The 23,350-nt window shown below is 43.3% G+C and overlaps 1 protein-coding gene across 5 annotated transcripts in view; it reads right to left on the bottom strand.

The window, feature by feature from the left end:
- Positions 1-11,065: 11,065 nt before the first annotated feature.
- LOC100770975 (partitioning defective 3 homolog B) overlaps positions 11,066-23,350 on the bottom strand; it is a 1,032,377-nt gene continuing 1,020,092 nt past the window's right edge. For 3 of the 5 annotated variants that reach the window (XM_035440979.1, XM_027397031.2, XM_035440978.1), the window contains one exon: positions 11,066-15,788. In XM_035440979.1, the coding sequence (XP_035296870.1) occupies positions 15,431-15,788 (358 nt within the window). In that variant the 3' untranslated portion in view covers positions 11,066-15,430. The remainder of the gene's footprint in view (positions 15,789-23,350) is intronic. The other 2 variants (XM_027397033.1, XM_035440980.1) reach the window with 2 other exon arrangements.

Here is a 23,350-nt window from a genome sequence, read left to right as displayed (position 1 = left end):
GAACATTCTCAGGTTCCTAGGATGTGCATATCTTTGAGATGACAGTATTCTGCCTGTCACATTATTCATTTAACTGATCTGCTTCCTGAAATGGTTAAACATTAAATCCAGGTATTCACGGAGAGCCATTGTAGTTTAGATGTTCTTAACTGATGGTTGTTGTTTTACTCCCTCTAGATTATCTCATCAACTCCTTTTATGACCCAATAAGGTGATATACATATGTCAGCCAAGAGTGGAATCAACTGCAAATACTGGGACCAACCAAACAAAAATGAGCCATCTAACATTTCAATGGTGCCACAAGAACCCCAGGTTTCTTTTTGTAGTGCAGTGGCATGAAAATAATTTTATTGTTGGGGTCATTACCACATGAGGAACTGTATTGAAGTGTCACAGTATTAGGAAGGTTGAGAACCACTGCTCTAGGGGCTAATAGCATGGACCCTGAAAGCATGGTTCATCGTAGTTTCATTATTTGGGTTGGCAGGCATGAATGAGTACAATACTGTATTTAGCTAATACAGCTAATACATATCCTGTGCCCAGAGCTGTACTTGTTGCATGTCACATGTTTAATTTTGGCTATTTAACTTTTATTTATTTATTTATTTATTTATTTATTTATTTATTTGTGTGTGTGTGCGTGTGCGTGTGTGTATGTGTGCATGTGTGTGCAAGTGTGTGGGTGGGTGTGCACTCACATTAGTTTGTGGAAAGCAGAGGTGGACAATGAGTCTTTCTCCATCACTGTCTTCCTGCTTCTCCTTCCTTGTCCTAGGATCAAGGCTGTACGTTGCCATTGGCAGCCCTTTCGTGTAGGTGCTGGGGATCAGAACTCAGGTCTTCATGCTCTGTATCAGGCACTTCACTCATGGAATCATTTTCCCAGCCCCAGTATTGGCTATTTGAAATATTATTTTGCTTCATCATACTTAGTGTGCTGGGTTTGGCCTTGCATCTTTGTTATCTATATGTCCAAGGTGGTTGCAGTACTTCTCGCTATCCTATAGAGACTGTAGGTGGGGAAGAACGCAGAGATGAAGAAACATGAAGCAGGTGTGCTACCTGCATCAGGAATCAAACACCTCCCAGAAACCCTCAGTTACTTCTCATTGTTCATGTTGTCTGGAAGGTTGAGCACATGTTTTGTCTCTGTATGAGGAAGGATTTGGGAGGCAGACACACATTGTGACCATTTTCTTCATAATTCTTTCCACGCCCCCTCCCCCCCAAAAAAACCCCATGATTTCTTTTTCTGTAAAGGAGAACAAGCAAACACCCTCACCCTTGACCTTAGGAACACACCACTGGGTTCTGCAAATCAGTCACCGGAAGTTCATCCAGCTGAGGGGCAGATGCAAGGTACATACAATGGGGTGATTCTTTGTATATTAGCTACTGTATCAGTTTGTACTGTTTTGTCTCAAACGTTATTTTTAAGTCCCAACTGCTGGCATTTGTAAATGTAACCTCATTTAGAAATAAGGTCTTTGTCAGTATAATCCAGTCAAAACAAAGCCATATTGTGTTTGGGGTGGGTTCAAATCTAAAACCTATTTGGGGGAAGGAGTTGAAACAATGTCTCAGATAGCCTAAGCTAGGTTTGTATAGCAAAATTGATCTCGAACTCTGGATCCCCTTGCTTTTCCCAGGCCCCTGCTTATAGGTGTGCTAAGCCTAGCAGCTTTATAAAAAGGGGATTTTTTTGGACATAGTGACAGATTGTCACTTGATGATAGAAGTAGGGATTGGAGTAGAGTGTTTTAAAACCAAGAAATGTCAAGGAACATCAAATGTAGGTGAGATATATGGGCTATATCTCCCAAAAAGGGATTCAAGAAGGAATTATAACTATTGACACCCAACTTCCATCTTCTAGCATCTGCGACTGTCGGCCAGTACATTGTTTAGTTTTAACCTACCTAGAATTTGGTATTTTGTTATGGCAACCCTTGGTGATTGTGATGCTAATCAGCTGGGTAACTTTTAACAAATCATATCATTAGCAGAGGGGGTCTTACTCTTTAAAATTCTGAGTTTCAATTCATAAGGGTAACAAGAACCTTTTTATGGGGTATTTTTTGATGACAAAGAAACGGAATATAGAATGACACAAGTCAGTACTATTTTATGAACCTTATTTTTAATGCATAAATGTACATATGTAATAGGTTGAGATGTAACTTGTATGTCTTAGTCTGGGCCAAGGTCAGAATCTGCTTGAAAGACACTAGAAAGGATGAACTTTGAAGCCTGTTCTGATGCTAATGCAACTCTCAGGCTTTGGGAAAGGACCACTGGGAAGGATCACCTTTGCTGCCCTTTCTCTTTGCCTACAATCTGATTTATCTCTGGTGCTTCCAGGAGAGCCAGAAGTTCCCTGCTGCTGGGGAGCCAGAGCTAAGAACCCATGGGCAGGAGGAGCTTGAGCCAAGTAAGATCTCCTTGCTGAGCAAACCTCTTAGAACCGTGTCAGCCTGAGAACATTCTGACCCTGTTTAACAACTGGTCCATCCCCACCTTAGCTGTACTTGGAATTCTAGCATTCAGTCACATAACAGGCATCTCTCAGAAGTGACTCTACCTGCTGGAAGCCCCAGAGACTCCCAGGTACCTACTTCTGTCTCAGTATGCATTCCTAAACTCTGAAACCACACTGTAATTATTACTGTGCCAGTTTGTGTGGGCATTCACTTAATATCTGTCTATCTATTTTATTTTTTTAATGAAAATTCACTGCATTAATGGGGGAAAATCAAGATCATTTTGTTCTAAGGAGATGATATTACAACTAACAGAGAAAGCAAAGCTGAGGCAGGGAAATACATGGAATAGTAGCAACCCGGGATGCTGATTGGCTCAGGCTACAAACATTTCTCTTCTAACGTGCACTGGGTTAACTCGGACCATCACTTGCAGGCACTGTGCACACCTCTCCCCTCATCCGATGATATACTTGGCAACCCTAGATTCCCTATGTGTATCAAGGTGCATGGACACTCCTTTCCTCTGACAAACCATCAAAAACTCCCTTTCCTAGACAGTTTTTATTCAAACACATTCCCAGTTAGAACCGGGTAGGTGACCAAGGAAGCTGATGTGGGCTGAACTGGTTTGGGGTATGTGCACAATGGAATCATCTGTATCTCCCAGTGAACTTGTAGAGGGACCCTCTTAGCTACCATCTCACGCCTATGCATACTTAGGCATGCATGTGATAGGGAAGGACATGTATTGATGGGCAGGGGGCAAAGGCTTAATTCAAGTCTATGAACACCAACAAAAGACCACTGTGCTGTGTGTGCCCCGTGGCAACCAAACTCTTCCTTCTCTTGAACTCCATCAAAGAAAGCCCTAACAATAACCAGGGCCCATGAGTACCTTAACTTGTGTGGTCCACTGTCCTCTTAACAGCAAATTTTCCTGATCTGTCTGTTGCTTTTCTCTCTCTTTGCTTTGCTTCTGAGTCAAATTTCCTTTCTACTTTGCAATCTCTGCAAGCCTTTAGTTCAATTCCTTGAAGAGGTCACGAACTAGAAATAGTACACAGAGACGGGAACCACCTGTAACAAAGTAATGTAAAGACAGAGCCTGCACAGGTCAGAGGCCTGTTCACTAATGGAGAAGAAATCAGCCAGCTGCATGGGGATGGGTGTGGAAGACATCGTAGCACCTGACTGAGTCCTAGTTGGTGGGAGGGCCAGATTATTTGGGCTGACCAGTGTTCATTATGCTGCTGTAGGCAGAATATCGAAAGGAAATAGTGTTCTCCTGGCAAACGCGTGCTATCTGCACTCTCAATCAGATTCTTTGTGAAAACCAACCCTGGGGATGGGAAGTAACATGGAGTCCTCCTGGCTGGGGTGCTAAATGCTTCCTGTGGTCCTCACTGGACCCCCTCAAGGTCACCATGGTTGTCAGCACCCTACAGTTAGGAAGTAGGTAGCTGAGGCTGGCAGAAGGTCAGTCACCCAGCTTTTCCATTTCAGAGCCCCTTGCAAACCTACTCAGCAGAGTGCCGGCCCAGCTTGGCTCTCCCTTAATTGCAATGGGGGAGAGAGGAGCCTGTCTCTGCTAGGTATTCCAGTTCCATCTTGGCTGAAGCTGGCTATGTTTATCTGTCCTGCTTCAAGGAGTTCCTTGGAGTGACAAAGAGGAGGGAAATCTTGGGGAGGCACTTGGTGAAAGCTAGGGGCACTGAGCCTGGCTGTCATCTATAGCGAATACTGTTCCCTCTTCGCTTCTCCTGCACAGCCCAGGCTGTGTTACATAACAGCACCAGTGAAGTTCCTATACTCATAGCATGGTTTGCACACTTATACCCTCAAATGACTGTTCACCGACAGACATGTAAATGTCCTTTGATCTAACGGTGCCCTTTATTGGGGGCGGGAGGTCCTCCATCCTTTTACTTGGTTTTTCAAAACACAGCTCAGAGAGCAAGTGCCTTTGAAAGCAGGTCCCAAAGCGGTGCGTCTGCCTCTCTCTAAGGCTTCCCTTTTAAAGCCTGAATGGGCAACAGAAAAAAAGAAATCCACCATGAAGAGGTATAGCTTCAGGCCAAACACTGCCATACTGAGAAGGTCAGGATGGGGTCAGAAAACGGATATTGAAAGGCCACTTGGCGAGGAAGGCTGGGTCTGTGCTTAGTCGTCCCCCACTCCACCCGCCCCCCAGCTCACACCTGGAAGGTCAAGGAAGGCAAGACTGTGGGCAGGCCCAAAGCAAAGTCACTGTGTTTGCAATCACCCAGAATGCTGCTTATCAAAGGGACTTTGACTGTGGGGTGGTGGAGCTCTTGGGAGCCTGGTAGCTGGGGAGGCTTAAAGCTGACTAAAAGCTGCTTTAATAAAGTAGAGGGCTGGGTTTGAGCAGCACTCTCCATAAATCAAAGGGCGACGCCACAGCTCTCACTGAAGATCAGCAAGGCTGCGCATTGTGGCTGGGACGGCCCTTAAATCTAATCCACAACTCTTTGAGCAAAAATACCACCGCGATTGCAGGGACAGAGGTGGCTGCCCGCTGGAAAATATCCCAGGGAGCCTGCATTTCCCAGGTGATAAGGATGCTGAATGGGTCTGAGCCGGGAAGCCTTGGAAAACAATTAGCTGTGGAAGCAGATAACCTGTTGAAATTATGGCCCTGCACTTTATGGCTCTTAATAAATTTTCTGGCAGCCTTTTCCCAGCACAGGGCCCAGGTCTGCTTATACCTTTAATCGCTGGAAGGATTAAGTCATCAAAGTTTCATCTACCTGTCTGACTTTAACCAGAATTGCAACTTACTTGCCTGGATCCTGTTCAAAACTGCTGTCTATATAGATCACAATTTAATATATAGGGGACTAACATAAGGCTGACTGTTCCCGAGACTCAAATGTCAAAATCTGCATTTACAGGTTCGGAATTACCTTTAACATTGCACACACTTTAAATGGTAATCATCGTGGACGATGTGAATAATTAAAAGAAAGGACAGTGGGATTTGCCTTTAATCCCCACTGTCCTTCCATCACTGCAGAGAGAATACAGGGGGTAGATCACAGCTGGGTTTGAAAGTCATGTGACCCTGAACTAGCATGCCTCATTCATAGACTCCTACATCCTCAGTTTTCTCCTGTGTGGAGAGGGGTTGTGTTTCACCTAATGAACATGGAAACTAGTGTCATTTTTGTGCACCAAATGATCTGGCTGCTTTCTCTTTCTAGGACAAACTGACTTTAGAGTTTTTTCCAGGTCTATGCGCATGGTGCTTTTACAAGGCCGTTATTATTTAAGCATCCATTTGTGTGAGGGATTCTTTCAAGAAACTCAGTAGCTTGTTTTTGTTGGATCTGAAATACTAAAGGCTAGTTGCCTTCATTTATGGCTGATTTATAAATTGTAAATCTGATGATCCAATGGGTAAGTTAGGAAAAAACCATTTAGGCTGGTCTCTGGCTCTGATTCAGTACTGGAAGCCACTGACTACTACCAACAACCTATAAGCCTCCTCCTTCCACCTACTCATATGTTTGGGAGCTTCCTGGCTCCACCTAGACCCTTCCATTCCGCTCTTTTACTCCAAAGACAATCTCTCTCTTGTAAGGGACAGTGTAAGCCACATCTGCTAGAAGCTGGCTACAGGTTGCCTAATGGGCATGGTCAAGGTGAGCTCAGGATGATGTGAGATAGGGTTTAAAGGGATAGACAAGGCACATGGGAGCCCCTTCTCTCTGGCCTCCCTGCCTTGCTGCCCCTGGCACGTTCTGGCTTGCATTTGTCTGGCATTATCTAATAAATAACCTCACTGATTAGGAATATCCCTCATTAGCTGGTGCCCAATGTGGGATAGGAACCCACGATCCTGAGATTAAGAGTCTCATGCTCTAGTGACTGAGCACGAACATCCCTCATTACTCTCTCTCTCTCTCTTTTGGCCCTGTTTCCATTTTTCCTGTCCTTTAAGGTGATTTCAGATGCTGTATCTTCATAATAACTCTTTACATGTGGTCAAAGTTGGTTTCCTCTCACAGGCCTTCTGGGCAATGGGACTCCCTCTAATGCACTTCACATCCAGCCTTTCTCAGCTCTGTATGGGCCTGGCTTTCTCCTCTCAGAGCCTGTAAGTTTGAATTCAAGGCTGTCTGTGGTGGGCTCTCTTGGTCTACCATTGTCATTTTATTGTTGTATTTTTTATTAAATTGAGTAGGCAGAAGAGCAAGGGTTGAAAGGGTTCAATTAAAGGTAAAGATGTCACACATTTGTGATTATTCAGTAAACTTGAGTATTTAGGCTGTGTGTGTGTGTGTGTGTGTGTGTGTGTGTGTGTGTGTGTGTGTTGCTTTGAAATAGACTAAGGTTCAAGTTTAAAGGATGATACTTAAAATGGTGTGCTGGTGAACCTTCATGTCAGCTTGACTGGGTTGGAATCATTTAGAACACACCTCTGAGTATGTCTAAGGAGGTTTACTGGGGAAGGGAAGACTCACTCTGAACATATGAAGAGCATTGTCCCGTGGTCCGGAATAAAATGGGAAAAGCAAGAAGACAGCCAGGTCTGAGCATCCATTTCTCTCTGGTTATCTGTCCCATGGTCCCAGCACCTATGCTATCATGGACTATATCCCTTTAAAGAGTGAGAAAAAATAAAACCCACAAGAGACCCGCCATCAAAATGACCAAAGCAAAATCCTTCTTTCCGTAAGTTGCTTTTGTCACAGCAGCAAGAGTTACTAACACAGCAGTCTTTGAGGTGGCAACAGCAGAGGCATTTTTAAACATGACCAGTGACCTCTGAGAGTCAATGATGGGAAGCACACATGGGAAGCACAGTTGTCCCATGTTACAGAAGATATTTTAATAAAATTTGGTGGAGTCTCCACACATGCTGCAAAGGAGAGAGCCTAGCACAGTGTCCACAACATTGGAAACTCTCACAAAGAGAAAGGATAGAGCAAATTTAGCTTTTCCATCTTCCTTCAGTCCCAGGTTAGGAGATACTGACTGCTTGCTGCCTCCGCTTTCTCCTATGTAAAATAAGTAAGAACCTGATATACTTTGACTACATGAGAAGCCAAAATTACTGTGATCATGAAATATTCAGCATGAGATGTAAACAATAATTAGTGAGGAAAAGCATGGCCACTAAAAGAGAATTTCAATTGCTAAGACACAAAGTAACCTATGGTTTCTTTGGACATGTCAAAACAGCTTTCATTAAGTCTTTATTTTAGTACCATTGTATGCAGGACTCGGCTTCTTTGTAGAAAGTCGGAGAGTTGTTACAACTCACCGTCCATGGCTGTTGAAAGGAACAAGTAATGCGAGTGATTGCAAAGCGATTCCTAAAATCCAGGTATTATACAATAATAATAGTAATCACGTGTGACTAAAAGTATTTCCATCTTAGTCAGTTGTAATACACTTTCTCTTTACTTAAGTCTCTTTTTACCCTCTAAATAATGCATCTCCCCCTGCATTTACAATCTCCTGGCCTGCTTTTTTGTGTTTTAAATTAGGCTCCTACATGCCCACCTGAGCTCACACCCTTCACTTCAAGAGTACTGCCAGGCGAACTTTAACAACAGGACTAGGAGATTTATGGTCTGGGCTTCAAGGAGGAATGTCAGCATCCCAACAATTCAGGGAAAGAACCCTCACACCTCATTTCTTCATTCAAATGAATTCAACAAATATTTCTAGAACATAAAGCCAGAGCCAGGCAATGTGTTACAAATACGGTACACCTTAGATGGCCACACAGACTTGGAAACTAATCACTGTAATACCGGTCATAAAAGTTTTATTGAGGATCTGCAGAAGGTATCTCAGTAACACACAGTGTGGAATTACCAACTCTGTGCTGGGAGGAGGGGAATGGAACATGTCTTGGTCTGTTCAGTGGCAGATAACTGAGCTCCTTGTACCTCTGTGTACCACTTTCAGGAATAAGTTTACAATAACAGATCTAGCTCCCTGTGGGAGCTGCTACTCTTGGGATGATCAGAAAGCCAGGGCTCCAGTGTGCAGGAATGAATCAATAAAATTCTTCAGGTGGGGTCCATGGTCTCCCAACAAATACCCACCACACATTCTTGGGTCCCATGCAGCTGGGGTCTGCATGCTCCTGCAGCAAAGCCCAATGGCTCTGTGACCAGGTTTGACGCAGAAGTTTGGTTAACTTTCACACCCCTCCTTTAGCTTCATGGTCTGCCTTGTCAAAGTTGGGCCCCGTGTAGAACCCAGGTTGTGAAGAAAAGTGATCTTCAGCATCAGGTCTTCTAGCTAGTAGGAATCTCTGATTTCAAAGCTGAGATGCATGTCAGGAAGCCATTTTAACACCTACAACTTCAAGGCTTTTAGAAAAAGTGTTGTCTGGTCTGGACCTTCCTGGCCTAGGAAGGTCCATTATAGGGCATTTCAGCAGAGACAGCTATGTTTCTATTGCTATGGCCTTGGCACAGTATGTTCAGACTAAATTTAAGACACTGAAATAATAGTAGCACAGATGGAAAACAAGGAAAGGTAAGAGATGGGAAGGAAAGGTGGGGCTGGTTTTGAAAGGCTCAGGACTTACAACTTAAGCTTGCAAGTGGTACAGAAATCCAGAGAGGTTTGAAGATGTAAGTTTGTATGTGCACACACTTGTGTATATGATCAGGGCAGAGATTAGTATTTTGGTGATTATCTTCTTAAAATAGTGTATGTGCGTGTGTATGCATGCATGCTCTTGTACATGCCACAGTACACTTGTAGAAGTCCAAAGACAACAGTAGGAGTCAGTTTTATCCTTCCACTGTGGATTCCAGGCATTGAACTCAGGTCATCAGGCTTGCTGGGAAAATGATTATATCTGCTGATTCATCTTGCCTGCCCTCTCTTGATGGTTATCACCACAGTGTACTGAAAAATTCTTGATACCTTACTCTCCAGAATAGAAGACACTCAAGTGTGTCACTTACATCTATTATCTGTGGCATAAATACTTCCAACTTAGTCCATCTCAAGAGTAGTGTTGGGACGAGATGCACACAACTGGCTCTTCTGTGAGACACGAAGAAGTTCATTTCACTGGAAATGCCAGAGACATAAGCATTTGGCCCAAGGTTATGCAGTGATTTAGTGGATAACACCTAATCAATGTTTTAAATCCATGTCTACCAATTTTCAATATTTTTTTCTTAAAGACTTTGCTGTCTCTAGCTGGGTAGTGTGGCCAGTTTTCTGTTTCAGAAAAAAATCCCCCTGGCAAGAATAGAATTAGAGGTGGGTGCTATAGCATGGAAGAATTCTAGACCACTACAGAAATGAGTGGACATGGAAGTATTCTGGGAAGATGTATTTACAAAGTCAGGTTGCAGGTCTTAGAGAACAGAGGTGAGCTGAAGAAAGTAAGCACATAGATAAATGAGATACTGTGGATGACTGTGGAAGAGACTGAAGAGGGAGAGTGACTAGGTTGAGCCTGGCTATGCCACAGCACCAGGAAGTGTGGGCATGTTTGAGGACTGATGTAACAATGGCTACAGAGTGTATATGGTGCATGGGTGTGGTTGGAGGGCAACTTCCAGATTTCTGCCTTGTAACTGGATATGGCAGTATCATTGACCATATGCAGAATTGTGAGAACAGGGATTTTGGGAGAAAGCTTGCACATACCGAGTTTAAAGGGCTTGTGGGGTCATTACCATCTGGATGTCCAGAAAAAGAAAGCAAGAATGTTGAATAATATATGAGTTAAAGCAGTCAGCCTGGATAGAGCTGGGAGATTGATGGAACCTTGGCTGAATCCGCCCAAGTAGATGAACTTGCTAGAAAAATGGAAAGGGCTGAAAATAAGTGAGGGACCTTGAGAGAGACAGTGATGTTGTTAAAGATGACCTTCCATAGATGAGGTGACAGTGATTCTAGAATGAAAGAGGCAATCACTGTTGAGTGATTCTGTGACTACCATGATGGGAAACTTTGATCTCCCTCCATAAAAAAACTATTTTCTCAGCTGCTGTGAGGACCATCCAAAACTGGTCTCAGCTGCTAGGAATCTGGGGTGCCTCAGAATAAGAAAACTGCCTGATCATAGGGTTTTTTCTCTTCCTAGTGTAGCCATGTGGCATAAAGGCCCACTCTCCCATCCTCACTTGAGGAAACTCTGAGTGTCCAATGTCCTCCAGAGTTTCCTGTGAACTTGGCTGGTGTTAGTATGCAAGTACATTGCAGCTCAGCCTCTCCCTGTCCAATCTTGTCTGCATGCACCAGATGCCCCTTTGCCCTGCTGCTGATCTTGGGTGTTGCTATGGAACTACTTGACTGTTAGATCGGTGGTTCTCAACATGGGTGTCTCAATTTTTTTTTGATAAACCTCCAAACTATTTATTTAGAGATTTACAACTATAGCAAAATTACAGTTATGAGATAGCAATAGAAATAATTTTATGGTTATGTTTAATACACAACATGACTGTATTAAAGGGTCACAGCTTTAGGAAGGTTGAGGACCACTGTATTAGAGTGATCAGAGTAAGCAGGCAAAGGTCCACCTAACCATTCATCAGATTCCCCAAACAAATCAAGACACCAATTGCCTCACTGATTGAATAAAGCTTTATTTTAATGCAAAATAAAACATGAAAATTTATATACTCATATACAATAACATCCAAAATGTCTTCAGTGATATAAATGGGATCATATTAAAAAGTTTGTAAAGAATTCACTCTCCATCCCCATATGACAAAATATGATTTCACATAATTTATCTTTAGAATGTAAGAACAGATGACTTGGTAATCATAAAAGAACAGGAAAGACTAGAGAAAGTGAGGGTATAAACAACAGGTTTTGTTTTATATTCCAGTAGTAAATAGCATTGCAGATGGAACGGAACAGTTTCTGAAGATCAAGAGATGGGCTCAAATCTTTGGGAATGGTTCACTTCCCACTCTGAGCTTAGTAACCAAACCCAACTTTAGAAGCCAGGCTGTGGGTGATTGCATGCCTATATAAGGAGAGGAGGGACAAAGAGTTAACACTTAGAAGCCATGGTTCCACGTGAGAATCCTGGCTTAGTTTTAGATCTCTAACTTTTTTGCTGTCCCTGTTAGCAGAAAGGCGACTTTGTAGGGGTGTCATATGGAGAATCCCTTTTCCCATCTCCCTGTAGCCTCATTTCTACACAAAGTTGATGTGAACTGAGGTGGAGAAACACTATTATGGACTTGTCTAAACGGAACTCTGTCCTGCCTAATGGCATGGAACTTGGACTTTCTTACTGTCAACATGGGCCAGGGAGCTATGGAATGTCTACCCAATTTAACACCAATTGGAAAGTCACTCACAATGGATCTCAGAGTTTAATGCAGATGGGAATTTTACAGAGAAATATTCCTTTATCAACCACTTTTCCATTCCTTCCACAGGCCTGCAGCCCAGTAACATTGCTCAAACACTAAGCAGCAAGCAAACAAAGCCAAATGCTGTTGATTTTCAGTGAGGGGGAAAAGTAATTACTCTTTATAGTCTTGGTCCCTCTGTGGACTAGGGAACAGAGGAACCAGCTCTCTGATTCTAAAGTTGCAGGAAGATTTCCTTCACAAGATAGATTTAGCTAAAAATAATTCAGGACAGTGGACCTTGTTTTAATTTTATTCTGTCGGCAGCAGAAATAAGGCTCCAATAAAGCCTCCAAGGCTTTCTTTCTCCACAATGCTACTGAATACATCAGACTTTTGCTTCATGAGGTCCTGTGGGTTCAACATAGATGTTCTGAAAAGTCTCAGAATAAGGAGTTTTAGAATAATTTTTTCTAAGCTTTGTTTGCTATGGAATCATGATTTAAGAAAATGGTCTTTTGTTTGTTCACTGATTCAACTCTGGAGGGAAACAATATTAAGCCAAGAGGAGTGGTGGTGGATCAATGAGCTGTGTTTCTCTCTCTTGTGGAAGACTGAGTTCTCTAGGGACTAAAGGTTTCCAGTGGTCTGTTCTCTCTTATCTTTCTAGTCATGGAGGAAAGGGAGGAAAGAGGACAGGTGCAGCTGGATGGCCAAGGAGCAGGTTTGTAGGTCTTGATAAACTTTTCTCTCTGTTCCCCATTATAGAGAGATACTCGAATGAGTTTTCTCAAGGTTACAAATATCCTGGTAGCTATTCCCTTCTTCTGGGAACCTGCTGATTATAACCTGGACTTCCAGATAGCCACCTGTTCTCATAGCACCCCAGAATAATTGTCCTGGAGCTGTGGAGAGGAGACAAGTCAGACGGAGAGTACTACTCAAATATTATAAATCTTACTGCCCAAGCTGTTCTTAACCGTTGCTTGGCTTGATGCAGCCTCCGTCACAAATATAATGTTAGTTCTTTAAGGCAGGGTCAAATGCAGCAACTGCTATACTTTTAAGCAAGAAAAGAAAGCTGTTATCACCTCTTTTTTGTTCTCTTTAATAATACCTTTGAGCCTCCGAGGGCCTTTCAGGATTAGCAATTATTGGATGGACTATGTGTACAACACAAAGCCAAGGTCTGAAGCAGATTTTCTGAAACCTGCATATAGGGTGCTGTGTGCTCAAAGTGTCAATGCTGGACCCAGAAACATGAGCAGTCATCTGCAGTGCCACTTCTCTACAGCACGCCATTGTCACCTACCTATGGCTCATCTGTAAGTGGTCCACCCTTCCTGCAAGGGGAAACTTCTTCCTTGGGTAGAATCAGTGCTTTATAGAAATTTGAGTAAAATATAGAACACACTGAAGAGTAATGTTTAAAAAACCAAAAACAATCTACCCCCTCCCCCCAAAAAAACCTACAGGGTCTTGTCATACAGTCCAGGATGGTTTTCAACTCATCCTGCAGTTCAGGTTTACCTCCACCTTGCAGTCTGCCTGCCTTGACTTCCTGAGTGCTGGGATTCTCTGCCACGTGGTACCATGCCTGGCTTACGAGTTGATCTAATGCTTTCTCCCAAAAGTTGCATTTCCTTCATTCTATCATTTTCTTTCAGGGTTCCTTGGCTCAGAGGAAAGGCCCTGTTCAGCAGGGTGGCCAGGGACCCTACAGCATAGCCACAATGCCTTGTTGGGCAGGGCCTGCCTGAGGTCCTCCACCCCACTGAACAAATTACATATGATGGAAGGGCACTGGCTGAAGAGAGATGGCAGATGACAAAAAGCAACTTGACAGTCAATTTTTTCAGAGGGCCACAGTAATTGTGGTTTAGATAATGACCTCTCTTGGAGTCTAGCAAATGACACTATTTACGTCTAAAACCAGTGGTTGCATTATTCTTGGTAACAAAAAAAGAATAATAAAAAAAAAAGACTAAATAGGGCCAGATGGCTACTCTATGTGTTTTAGAATACTGTAATTCAGTAAATTCTGTCGGTCAGTGGTATTCTACTCTCAGCCAAAATATGTCTGTATTGAACTAAAGACCTTTTGGGGAGGGGAATGAAGAGGGAATGTGAGTGGCTTAAAGTTCTCAGTAGTTACTGAGACATTCACAGTGCTGGCCCGGCCGTGTCTGCCATTTCTCAGTTTTTTGTATGTGTTCCCATTTGGATCAGCTTGGACATTTCGGATGCTCTGTTGGATACGTAGAAAAGCTCAAAGGAAGGAAGAGCGGCTTTGCAGCTTTCTCTAGCCAGAAAGCTTTTTTCTTTGTCTTTTAAATCAGGTGGAGACCTTGGCTTTGCCCTGACATTTGTTAATGAGATAAAGCAGATGCACACTGATTTAATCTTAATTTCTTCTCCCTTTACTTCCTCTGATTCCTTCCTCATCAAACTTCCAGAAGGCAATTTTCTCTTCTCCTCTCTATACTGGTAATCACATGTGTTTGAAACACACACACACACACACACACACACACACACACACACACACACACACACACACACACACACGTACATACACACACACATTCATTGCTGGTGACCAGTTTCCTCACTGACCCAGGGGCAGATAGGTACTGTTTGGCACTGAGTCTGGCACAGACATCCCTAGGACATTGCTTCCTGTGTGGCCTGACCAGCAGGCTCACTTTTCCTTACCCATCACACTCACATGTATACTTTACTCCTTGAGTGGAAATCTAAAAGTAGAGGTCTCAGTTAAAATAATTATAGGCATTTGGGGAGGACTCTGAAATGAGCCATCTCCAAGCAAGCATGCCAGGGCCTGGAGGAGAGGAAAGCAAGGACTAAGGGACAGTCAACCCTCTTCACCTGCTCACTGTGGTTCTGGCGGGAATGTGTTCCTTCTGGAAGCCCTCACAGCTTTGCACATCCTCCCAGGACACTAATACTGGCTTTTCTGTCAAAAGCAAGGGAATGTGAAAGCTTTGTACCAAACAAGTAGTACCAAGAACTAAAGGTAGACTATAAATAAATAAATTCAGCCTTCCTTCGGATCGAACATCTCAGAGGTCACTCATTGGTCATGATTATTGTTACTTGGTTCTCAGTGGAGACACTGTGCTTATGAACATGGCCGTAATTGGAGCCTTTCTACTCTGCCACTGTGTAGGCACAGCTCCAAGGACAGGACTGAGAGTGAGTCTCTGAGTGTGTGACAAAGCCTGGCCAAGATAGCTACCTGTGCTATGTGTAGTGATAGGGTGGGGGGTTGTAACCAGCTGGCATTCTAGCCAGGGTTTACTATAGTGTATCTCCATGGATTCTTAATCAATTGCCACTCTTTTCCAACCAACCAATTCTTCAAGCCTTTCAAGTATCAGGAAGTTCTGTTTTTATGACCCCACCCCTTCTTCCTTTTGAATCCACACCCCCAAACCCTTGTCCCCCCTTTTTTCTCTTCTGATCATCAGTCAAGTGTCACATCCTCAAGGACCAAGAGCCACTCTGTACCATGGGACACCTTCACCTGGAGGTGTCTAGCAAGGGCAAAGGTGGTGTTGGTGTCTTCCTTGCTTGGTAGATCTCTGTAATGTTCAGCTATACTGCTGCAGTCATGGGGTTCTTCTGCCTGGGGTCCTGGTTACGATAGGGGTGCTGGTCAGGGCTGCCCCCTTGAGGCCCTGCTCTGCCCATCTCCTGGTAGACTGGAACTCTCTGGTGCTGAGGTGGGGAAGGTGGAACATCCTGTCTGAAGGGTCCTTTGTGCTGATGGGCTGGTGGGCGTGGGTAGTACTGTGGATATCGGAGATCTGCCATCCTCAGATCTGGAGGGCGGGAATAGCTCCCCCTTAGGGGTTGTACAGGATGAGGCCCTGGGTAGTATGGAAGCTCTCTTTCATTGTAGTGCCCTCGGGGTGCTGCTGTCAGGTAGTCCACAGGATCTGCTGAGCCTCCCCTAGGAAGAGAAGCAGAGAAATATGTCAGTGGCTATGGAGCTGCTCCCAGCTGAAGACTGCATGCTTCTGCCTTGGCTGCATTGGCTGTGACCACACCCTAGGCCTTGGCAAGGGTATATGAGTAGATGTGATATGTACCCTTAAAGAGCGGGAGAGGAAAACATTTTTTTTTGTTGCCATCTTAGACTTCAAGGTGGAAACCAGGGAAGGCAGAGCAACAAGAATGCAAGAACTCAGGCCCTTGACACCACAAGCTACTGTGTCATCTAGGACAGCTTACACTCACATTGGTACATGAGAAGAAATACATTCTTTTATATTCACTTTTATTACAGCCATCAAACTAGTTTCCTCTACAAAGTGATGTTTGGCTCTGTTAAGCCTGTGACTGTTAAAGCCCAAGTCTGTATGAGGTACAGTAGCATTAATACTCTGGGTCGGAGTCCTCATAAACCGTACTCATTTCCCTCTTAGGTGGCAGAGGTGCTCATCGAATGGGCTGTGTGTGGCCTTGGCTAAGTCCGGGTGGCTGCTGTCACACCCCTCTACTGTTCCCCAAAGAACTCTCAACTCGGGGCTGGGAAATTATCCACCTGGAACTGTGGGTAAAAGTAATTAGGTCTACCACAAAGTCAGTAGCAAAAACCAAGTTGCCCTGCATAATGGGTAGCATACAGAAGGGTCCAGGGCAAGAACACACACTAATAGGAAACAAGCCTGTCTGCAACTTTCTACTGAAGACAAGTATCATCTGATCTCGCCATAACAGAAACAATACGTCTCTAGACTATGTGCAGATGATGACATCTTGGCTAGCCTGGGGTGAGACACATGACTTCTGTTTACAGCCCTCAGAATCCCAATCTGCCTTCTGTGCACATATTTGCCAGTGCCATTCACCACATCACCGGATCCTCCATTCTTTATTCCTCTGCTTGGAAGATTTATTTTTTTTTAAAGGAGAAACAGCAACAATAATGATGACAGAAAAGCTTGCCAATGTCAGAGTACAGACTGTTTAGACACTCAAAAGAAACGACAGGGCCACAAGAATACAGTGACTGTAGTTAATCAGATGCCATCAATGAGGGTCAAAATCACCCTGTAATCTGTGGAGCTGGATGTTAAAACAGCCCCGTTCCCCAAATCAATGAAGATTTGACAAGCTCTGAGCTCAGGGAAAGCTGCCTATGAATGCAGCCCTAAGGATGAACGATCCAGTCTTCTATTTACATTTATCTGTGTGGGTGTGTGTGCTCTAATTTTGCCATGTATAATAATGAATGATAAATCCATGAATTTGGGGGTAATTTCATTAGTGAGAATTTTCAGATAAAAAAATTAAATTGTTTGTGTACAAGTTATTTATAGCATCAGCTGCTATTACTCAGTTCAGGCCTCTTTGCTCTATGCTAAATTGCCCATGACAAATAGAGCAGACATACATCGCCAATCATCTGTCACTATGACCCTGCAAAATAAAGGGCCCAGTTTTCACCATCCCTTTCCTTGACAATTTCATTTTTTTATTTAGAAAATTTCCAGCACTCATTGCATCTTTTGTTGGTTAAAAAAAAAGAAAAGAAACATTAAAGACCTCTTCTCTCAACCACCATGCTCATTTCTGTTTCCTTTGGCTCAAGCTGGAGATTGCAGAAACACTTTAAAAAATCCTTAACCTGTGTTTCTTTTCAAAAGCTACCCAAGGTATTTCTCTGCATGAAGTGGAACATGTGGTTTCTCTGCACTCATTTTAAGTCCTTAGGATAAATCACTGACATTTGCAACACACAAACATTATCTGCCTTAAATGAACACACAACCAACACTCCCTCTGGACTCTCTTAGCGGGAATGTTTCCTGTTTAAAATGGAAAGAGAGGAGGGAGAAATTCCAGGCCTTGTTTTTTTTTTTTTTTTGGGTCCTGGTCTCTCTCTCTCTAAAGATTTCTCTCTTTTAAAACAGAACATTATAAAAGACAGAATGCCTTAGATTTTTCTCTTACTTTCTTTTTTTAAGTTGTGGAGAGACAATCCAGAGCAAGTGGTGATGGGATAGAAGCCACCCTGAGCGACTTGAAACCCTGAGTGACTCCACAGTGTGCATGTGGGGCCAGAAAGGAGACTATCTCCTCTCTCACACCTCACCCTGTGACTATCCAGCACTCACTGTGGGGAGGAGGGAGGGTTCTGAGGGCAGAGAGGGTGACCCCAAGATAGCATCACAGTCCCAGAGGGTTTCTCTGTAGGAGGATTATATGTTGGGGAGTTTGCTTACATGGGGCAGGCACCGAGTGAGGTGCTGCTCTTTGTCAAGCAGCGGTGACATGGAAATCGTCTTTTTCTGTAGAACTCATCATAGCAGTTATTGTTTGTAATTTTTCAGGGAGAAGAAAAAACAATGAGTTGCTCTGTGAAAACATGATGGCAAGTTCAAAGACAGCAGGGGCTGCTGTTTATGACCCCGCCCCCAGCCTATCATTTTCTGCAGATTTTCACCAGAACAACTTCTAAACTATTGCAAATATTATGAAATGTGCACTCTCATATAAACATTTAAATGAACCATTTCTGTGAAGTGGGGAGATGGCTCAGAGGTTAAGGGTGCTCTTGCAGAGGATCAGAGTTCTATTCCTAGAACCCACACAGGGGAATCCTCTTGTAACTCTAGCTCCAAGGTTCTAAGCTACACACATGTACACACAGGTGCTCACCCCCCCACTCCCCACCCCCCACACACTTAAAAATAACAGTTTTTAGTACAAAAAACACTTTTTAAGTAGAAGAAAAGAAAGCCCACTATATAAGTTATCTCCCCCCCCCCCCCGCCCTGACACAGACAAGATGTGGGGTAGAAGCCACTTAGGTGGTGGGGAGGGAGTTCATTTTGTCTCACAGTTTCAAGAGGAACAGTTATCCCGATGGAGAAGGCAAGCAGAGCAGACACATGAACTGGAGCGTATGTCTTAGCTCCTCACACGGATGTAGAGGTTAGTAAGCTAATGGGAACCAAAAATGGACATCATCCACAAGGTCCACTCCAGGGCAACCCATTTCCTTTAGACAGGTCACATGGATCAAAGATTCTACAACTTCCCCAGATAGTACCATCATCTGGGCACCAAATATTTGAACCCAATGATTCTGTGAGGGAAACATTCCCTTTAAGCTTCTGTTTTCCCACTGAGTAGGCTTATTTCCAGAAGCCAGAGGATTTAGGTTTTGCTTGGAAATTCATATGGACGGTTTCAGGTGTGTTCCAAATCACACTGATGCATGCAACTATGGAAATGTTGAATGTTAACTGTTCTGCAGAAACATGACAAAGTCATAGGTTCAAACCTATAAAACTTCCTCTTTAGCCACAGAATTGAACAAAGGAGGAAGAAAGAGCTGAGATATTGTTGTTCTCTTCATCTTCAGTGTCTTCTTTTACAGTGTCTGTGTGTGTGTAAGATTGAGTGTAGGTGAGGAGAGCAGAAATTCAGTCTATCCTGGAGAAGGCTTGCAGAGGGAATGACCTGCCTTGAGCCAATCCTGAGAAGTTCAGGGCAGCTTCCTTAGGAGACTTTGATTAAAACAAGGACTCCAACTGCAAGTATGTCAGAACCTCAAGGCTCTCAATTTTATGTGATCCAAGAGTCTTATTTGTATGTATTATTAATTTCTTTAAATAAAGAAGAATCTCCCCAATTTAAAAATCTTACACAGAAGCCATATTTACTGTAGGAAAGAGAAACATGACTGTATTTGTTTTCCTTATAACTTTGAGTGAACTTCTGTGAAAATTCCCTTCACATTTCTGTTTTCTTTCTGAGTAGGCTCATTTCTGGAATCCAGAGACTTATGGTTTGCTTGGAAACTCACGGGAATGGTTTCAGGTATGCTTTAAATCACACAGATGCATGCAACAGTGCAAGTAATAAATGTTAACCATTTTGCCCAAACATGACAAAGCCACAGGTTATTTGCATGTAAAGTAACAAATAGATTGCATCCTTTCCAAGAGGACTTTCTTTTTGTGATATCTTACTACGTCACTAGTTTATATTTAGCAAAAGAGACCTGGAAATGAGAGCCTATGTTAGTCAGCTAGTCCCTGGGTACCAGCCATCATCATATATAGAAGGATGGAAGATATGCTTCTGTTTGGTTAAACAATTATGCTTGGAAAGGGGGGGTGATATATGAAGGGCAGATCCCTATAGTGCTTTTTACCAAGAAGCAGGTTGCTGTTCTCAATGGAGTAGAGAAAGGTACAAGTGTCCATCCTCCTATCTTTTTGTCATCCTTACAGGGAAAAACTCCATCCTCAGTGCTAGCTCCATGTGGAGTGAAAATTTGAAAGAAAATGGCCCCAAGGGAGTAGCACTATTAGGAGGTGTGGCCTCGTTAGAGTAGGTGTGGCCTTGTTGGACAAAGTGTGTCATTGTGGAGGTAGGCTTTGAGGTCTCATTTATGCTCAAGCCATGCCCAGTGCCCGACAGTCTACTTCCTGTTGCCTGCAAGATGTAGGACTCTCAGCTACTTCTCCAGCACCGTGTCTACCTGATTGCCACCGTGTCCCACCATGATAGTGGACTGAACCTCTGAATTGTAAGCCACCCAATTAAGTGTTTTTCTTTATAAGAGTTGCTGTGGTCATGGTGTTTCTTCACAGCAATAGAAATCCTAACTGAGAAACTCCAGTTAGTCATTCTCACTGCATGTGTCTTTCACTTGGCCTTGTGGTACTTATCCAATGGATGTCTGGGAAGCTGGCACTGACTCTTATGCCTCCGGAAATCTCCCTTGGAGCTCAACACAAGGCTTTGTGTCTCATAGGTGTTCCATAAATATATGTGGTTTTTTTTTTGAGGGAAGATGTATGATGTACACAGTAAGCAGAGAGTGTTAGACAAGTTTAGATGAGTATTAGGAGCTGGAGGAGAGCAGAGGAATAAGAGGGAAGAGCAGATTCACCTGGAGCTAGAGGTTGTTGATGATGACATAAGAGTGATTTCTAATTTTTCCAGAGGAAAGAAGGTGGGGGGGGTGGAGGTGAGGAAAGGATTGGAAACAGCATAGAAAGACTGCAAAGTTTATTAGAGTTTTCCAGGCACAACAGGGCAGATGTACATGAGAAGTCACAGTAACTGTAACAACACATATAAGACCTGGGCAAGCTGCAGGCAGCACAGAGGAGGCAGGGTGGGCACGAAATCTTACCCCTAGAAGAGAAGCTACTGGGCGAGGGAAGAGTCAGTTTTCTTTAACGATGGGACCCTTAGTAGGTCAGCCATATGCCAGGGCAGGGCCCATTCCCACGAGCAACTGGGGCAACAAAAACTGGACTCAATGGGAAAAGGAAAAAAAAAAGAAGAAAGTTCAAAATTGGGTGGGAAGGGATGGCAATGTGGAGCGGATGGTTAATGGGAGGAGTTGGTGGGGTGAATATGTTCAAAATAGATGATATGAAATCCTCCGTGAGTTATTTAAAATACTGTTTTAAAAGAACCAGTTTATCTTTATTTTATTATTGTTTTAAATGACTGGGTTTCCTAGGTTCAGGTCATGTGCATGTATTCAAGAAACAATTAAGGAATGTTTTCACAACAGTCTGACAAGGAACTTTTCTTCACTTCTGTCATAAACGCTGTAATGTAGGAACATCTTGATTCATGTTCAGGACAAGGCTCCAGATAAGGGATTGGAGGGAGTCTGTCCAGCTTACAAGCAATCAGTGGGTTTCAAGCACTGAGTTCCATGGCTGATTAATGAACACAAACCAGAGGTGGAGGTGATGTCCAGTGCTCCTCAGTCCCACTACTAACCCACTTTCCTCCACAAAAACACATGTAATGAATGACTTTCATATAAACTACACAAGCCCATGAGAGGCAGAGAGCAGGATTATGCAAACCCTGTCTACCACCTGCAGTAACTCAATGCCCTTTCTTCCCTGTGAATCAAGAACAGAGGAGCTGGAAAGAGCAGGACCTGCTCTGCTGAGGGGAAGGTGGGAAATATTTGTAACCTTCAGTTCACCTAATGGCACTGACCAGCCTTGCTGACCATGATGCCAATGTTGAGTCTGGGGTTGAGGACCATGTCTATATCTTATCCAATGAGTTCCTTGTAGGATGAAGAAAGCTCACTGAAGCTGAATAGCCATGGGTGGGAGGGGAGTAACTAAGAGACAAGCCAGTGTGAAAACTGTTGTGGGAAGAGGTAAGTTCAAAGGTAAAGAAGTAAGGTTTTCAGTAAAAAGTGGGAAACCACAAGGAATTTATAAGCAAGCACAATGTCAACCTTAGACATAGGTATTGGATTTTTTCCTTTTTCTTTTTCAGTTTTGGACAAACTTCCAAAGGGTAAATTCTTGTCCCTTTTAATTTCTATAAGATACCATGTGTGTTAGTAGCCTAAACAAAAGACAAGTAAAAGAAAAAGAAAAACAAAACAAAACAAAACAAAAAAAACAACCAAAGCAAAACCAATACCCTCTTTAATTTATGGCAGTGGTTCTCAACCTGTGGGTCTCCACCCTTTGGCAAACCTCTATGTTCAAAATTATTTACAACAGTAGAAAAATTACAGTTATGAAGTAGCAACAGAAATAATTGTATGATTGGGTATTACCACAGCACGAGGAACTGTTGCAGCCTTAGGAAGGTTGAGAACCACTGCCTTTTGGGATTTTTTTTTGTTGTTTATTTGTTTGTTTTTGGTAATAGTTGATTGTAACCAAATTGGGGGCTAGAATGGAATCAAGCCATAGAGTGCAAGCCTCCTGATGCTGTGTGGTGAATGCTTGTCCTTGTTGGCAGGATGCGAACATGGGTGAAGCTATGCTCCTTCTCAAATGCGCCACACCGAGTATGCCCCTGCCCCAGTATTTGTAAAGTATTGCAAAGCTTAAAAAAAAGGCAGTGCAAACTAATATGCTCTTAAGCTGCCTGTGTTATGTGGACAGAGACGCTTTTAGTCTGTGTTTGGAATTCCTTCAGGGTCAGGTTTCCAGTTACCAAGCCCTCATCCGTGGTCCAGGCACGAATGTGGTTGGCCTGGATTAGCAGGGCCCTCTGCAAAGTATATTACATAGCTTTGATTTCAGCAGATTTCACAGAGCCATAAAATATAATGACCATTTGATGACCTATGATACAGAAATGATTGTGGAAAAAATATCCCTCTTTCATCACTCACATTTCCCATTGCATTATGAAGAGGGGCCCTTGCAGTTCTTTGCAGAGAACTGGAAAGAGAGTGTCAGCACAGATGCTTTTGGACCCTTTCTAACACCAAGGGAATGTTTCCAGAGACAATGAAAGAGAGCTGGCAGTGACCGAGTGCTCAGAAGACAAACACTGCTTTGATCACCCCCATTTGATTTCGCCATTGGTGCCTTTCATCAGCCACCACAAATAGAATTCATTTACGAACAAATGACATGGGCAGGGAGTCCCAGCTTCTACATCAGTCTGGCAGACAGATACGGAAAATGGCCCTGAAGTGTACTTCATCCTGTCAGACAGTGGGGAGGCTTCCTTAAGGGTGGGGCTGCTTAAATAACCTCTTTT

The sequence above is a fragment of the Cricetulus griseus genome, chromosome 2 (assembly GCF_003668045.3).
Source record: "Cricetulus griseus strain 17A/GY chromosome 2, alternate assembly CriGri-PICRH-1.0, whole genome shotgun sequence".
Lineage (NCBI taxonomy): Eukaryota > Metazoa > Chordata > Mammalia > Rodentia > Cricetidae > Cricetulus > Cricetulus griseus.
This window is presented reverse-complemented; position numbering and strand designations above follow the sequence as displayed.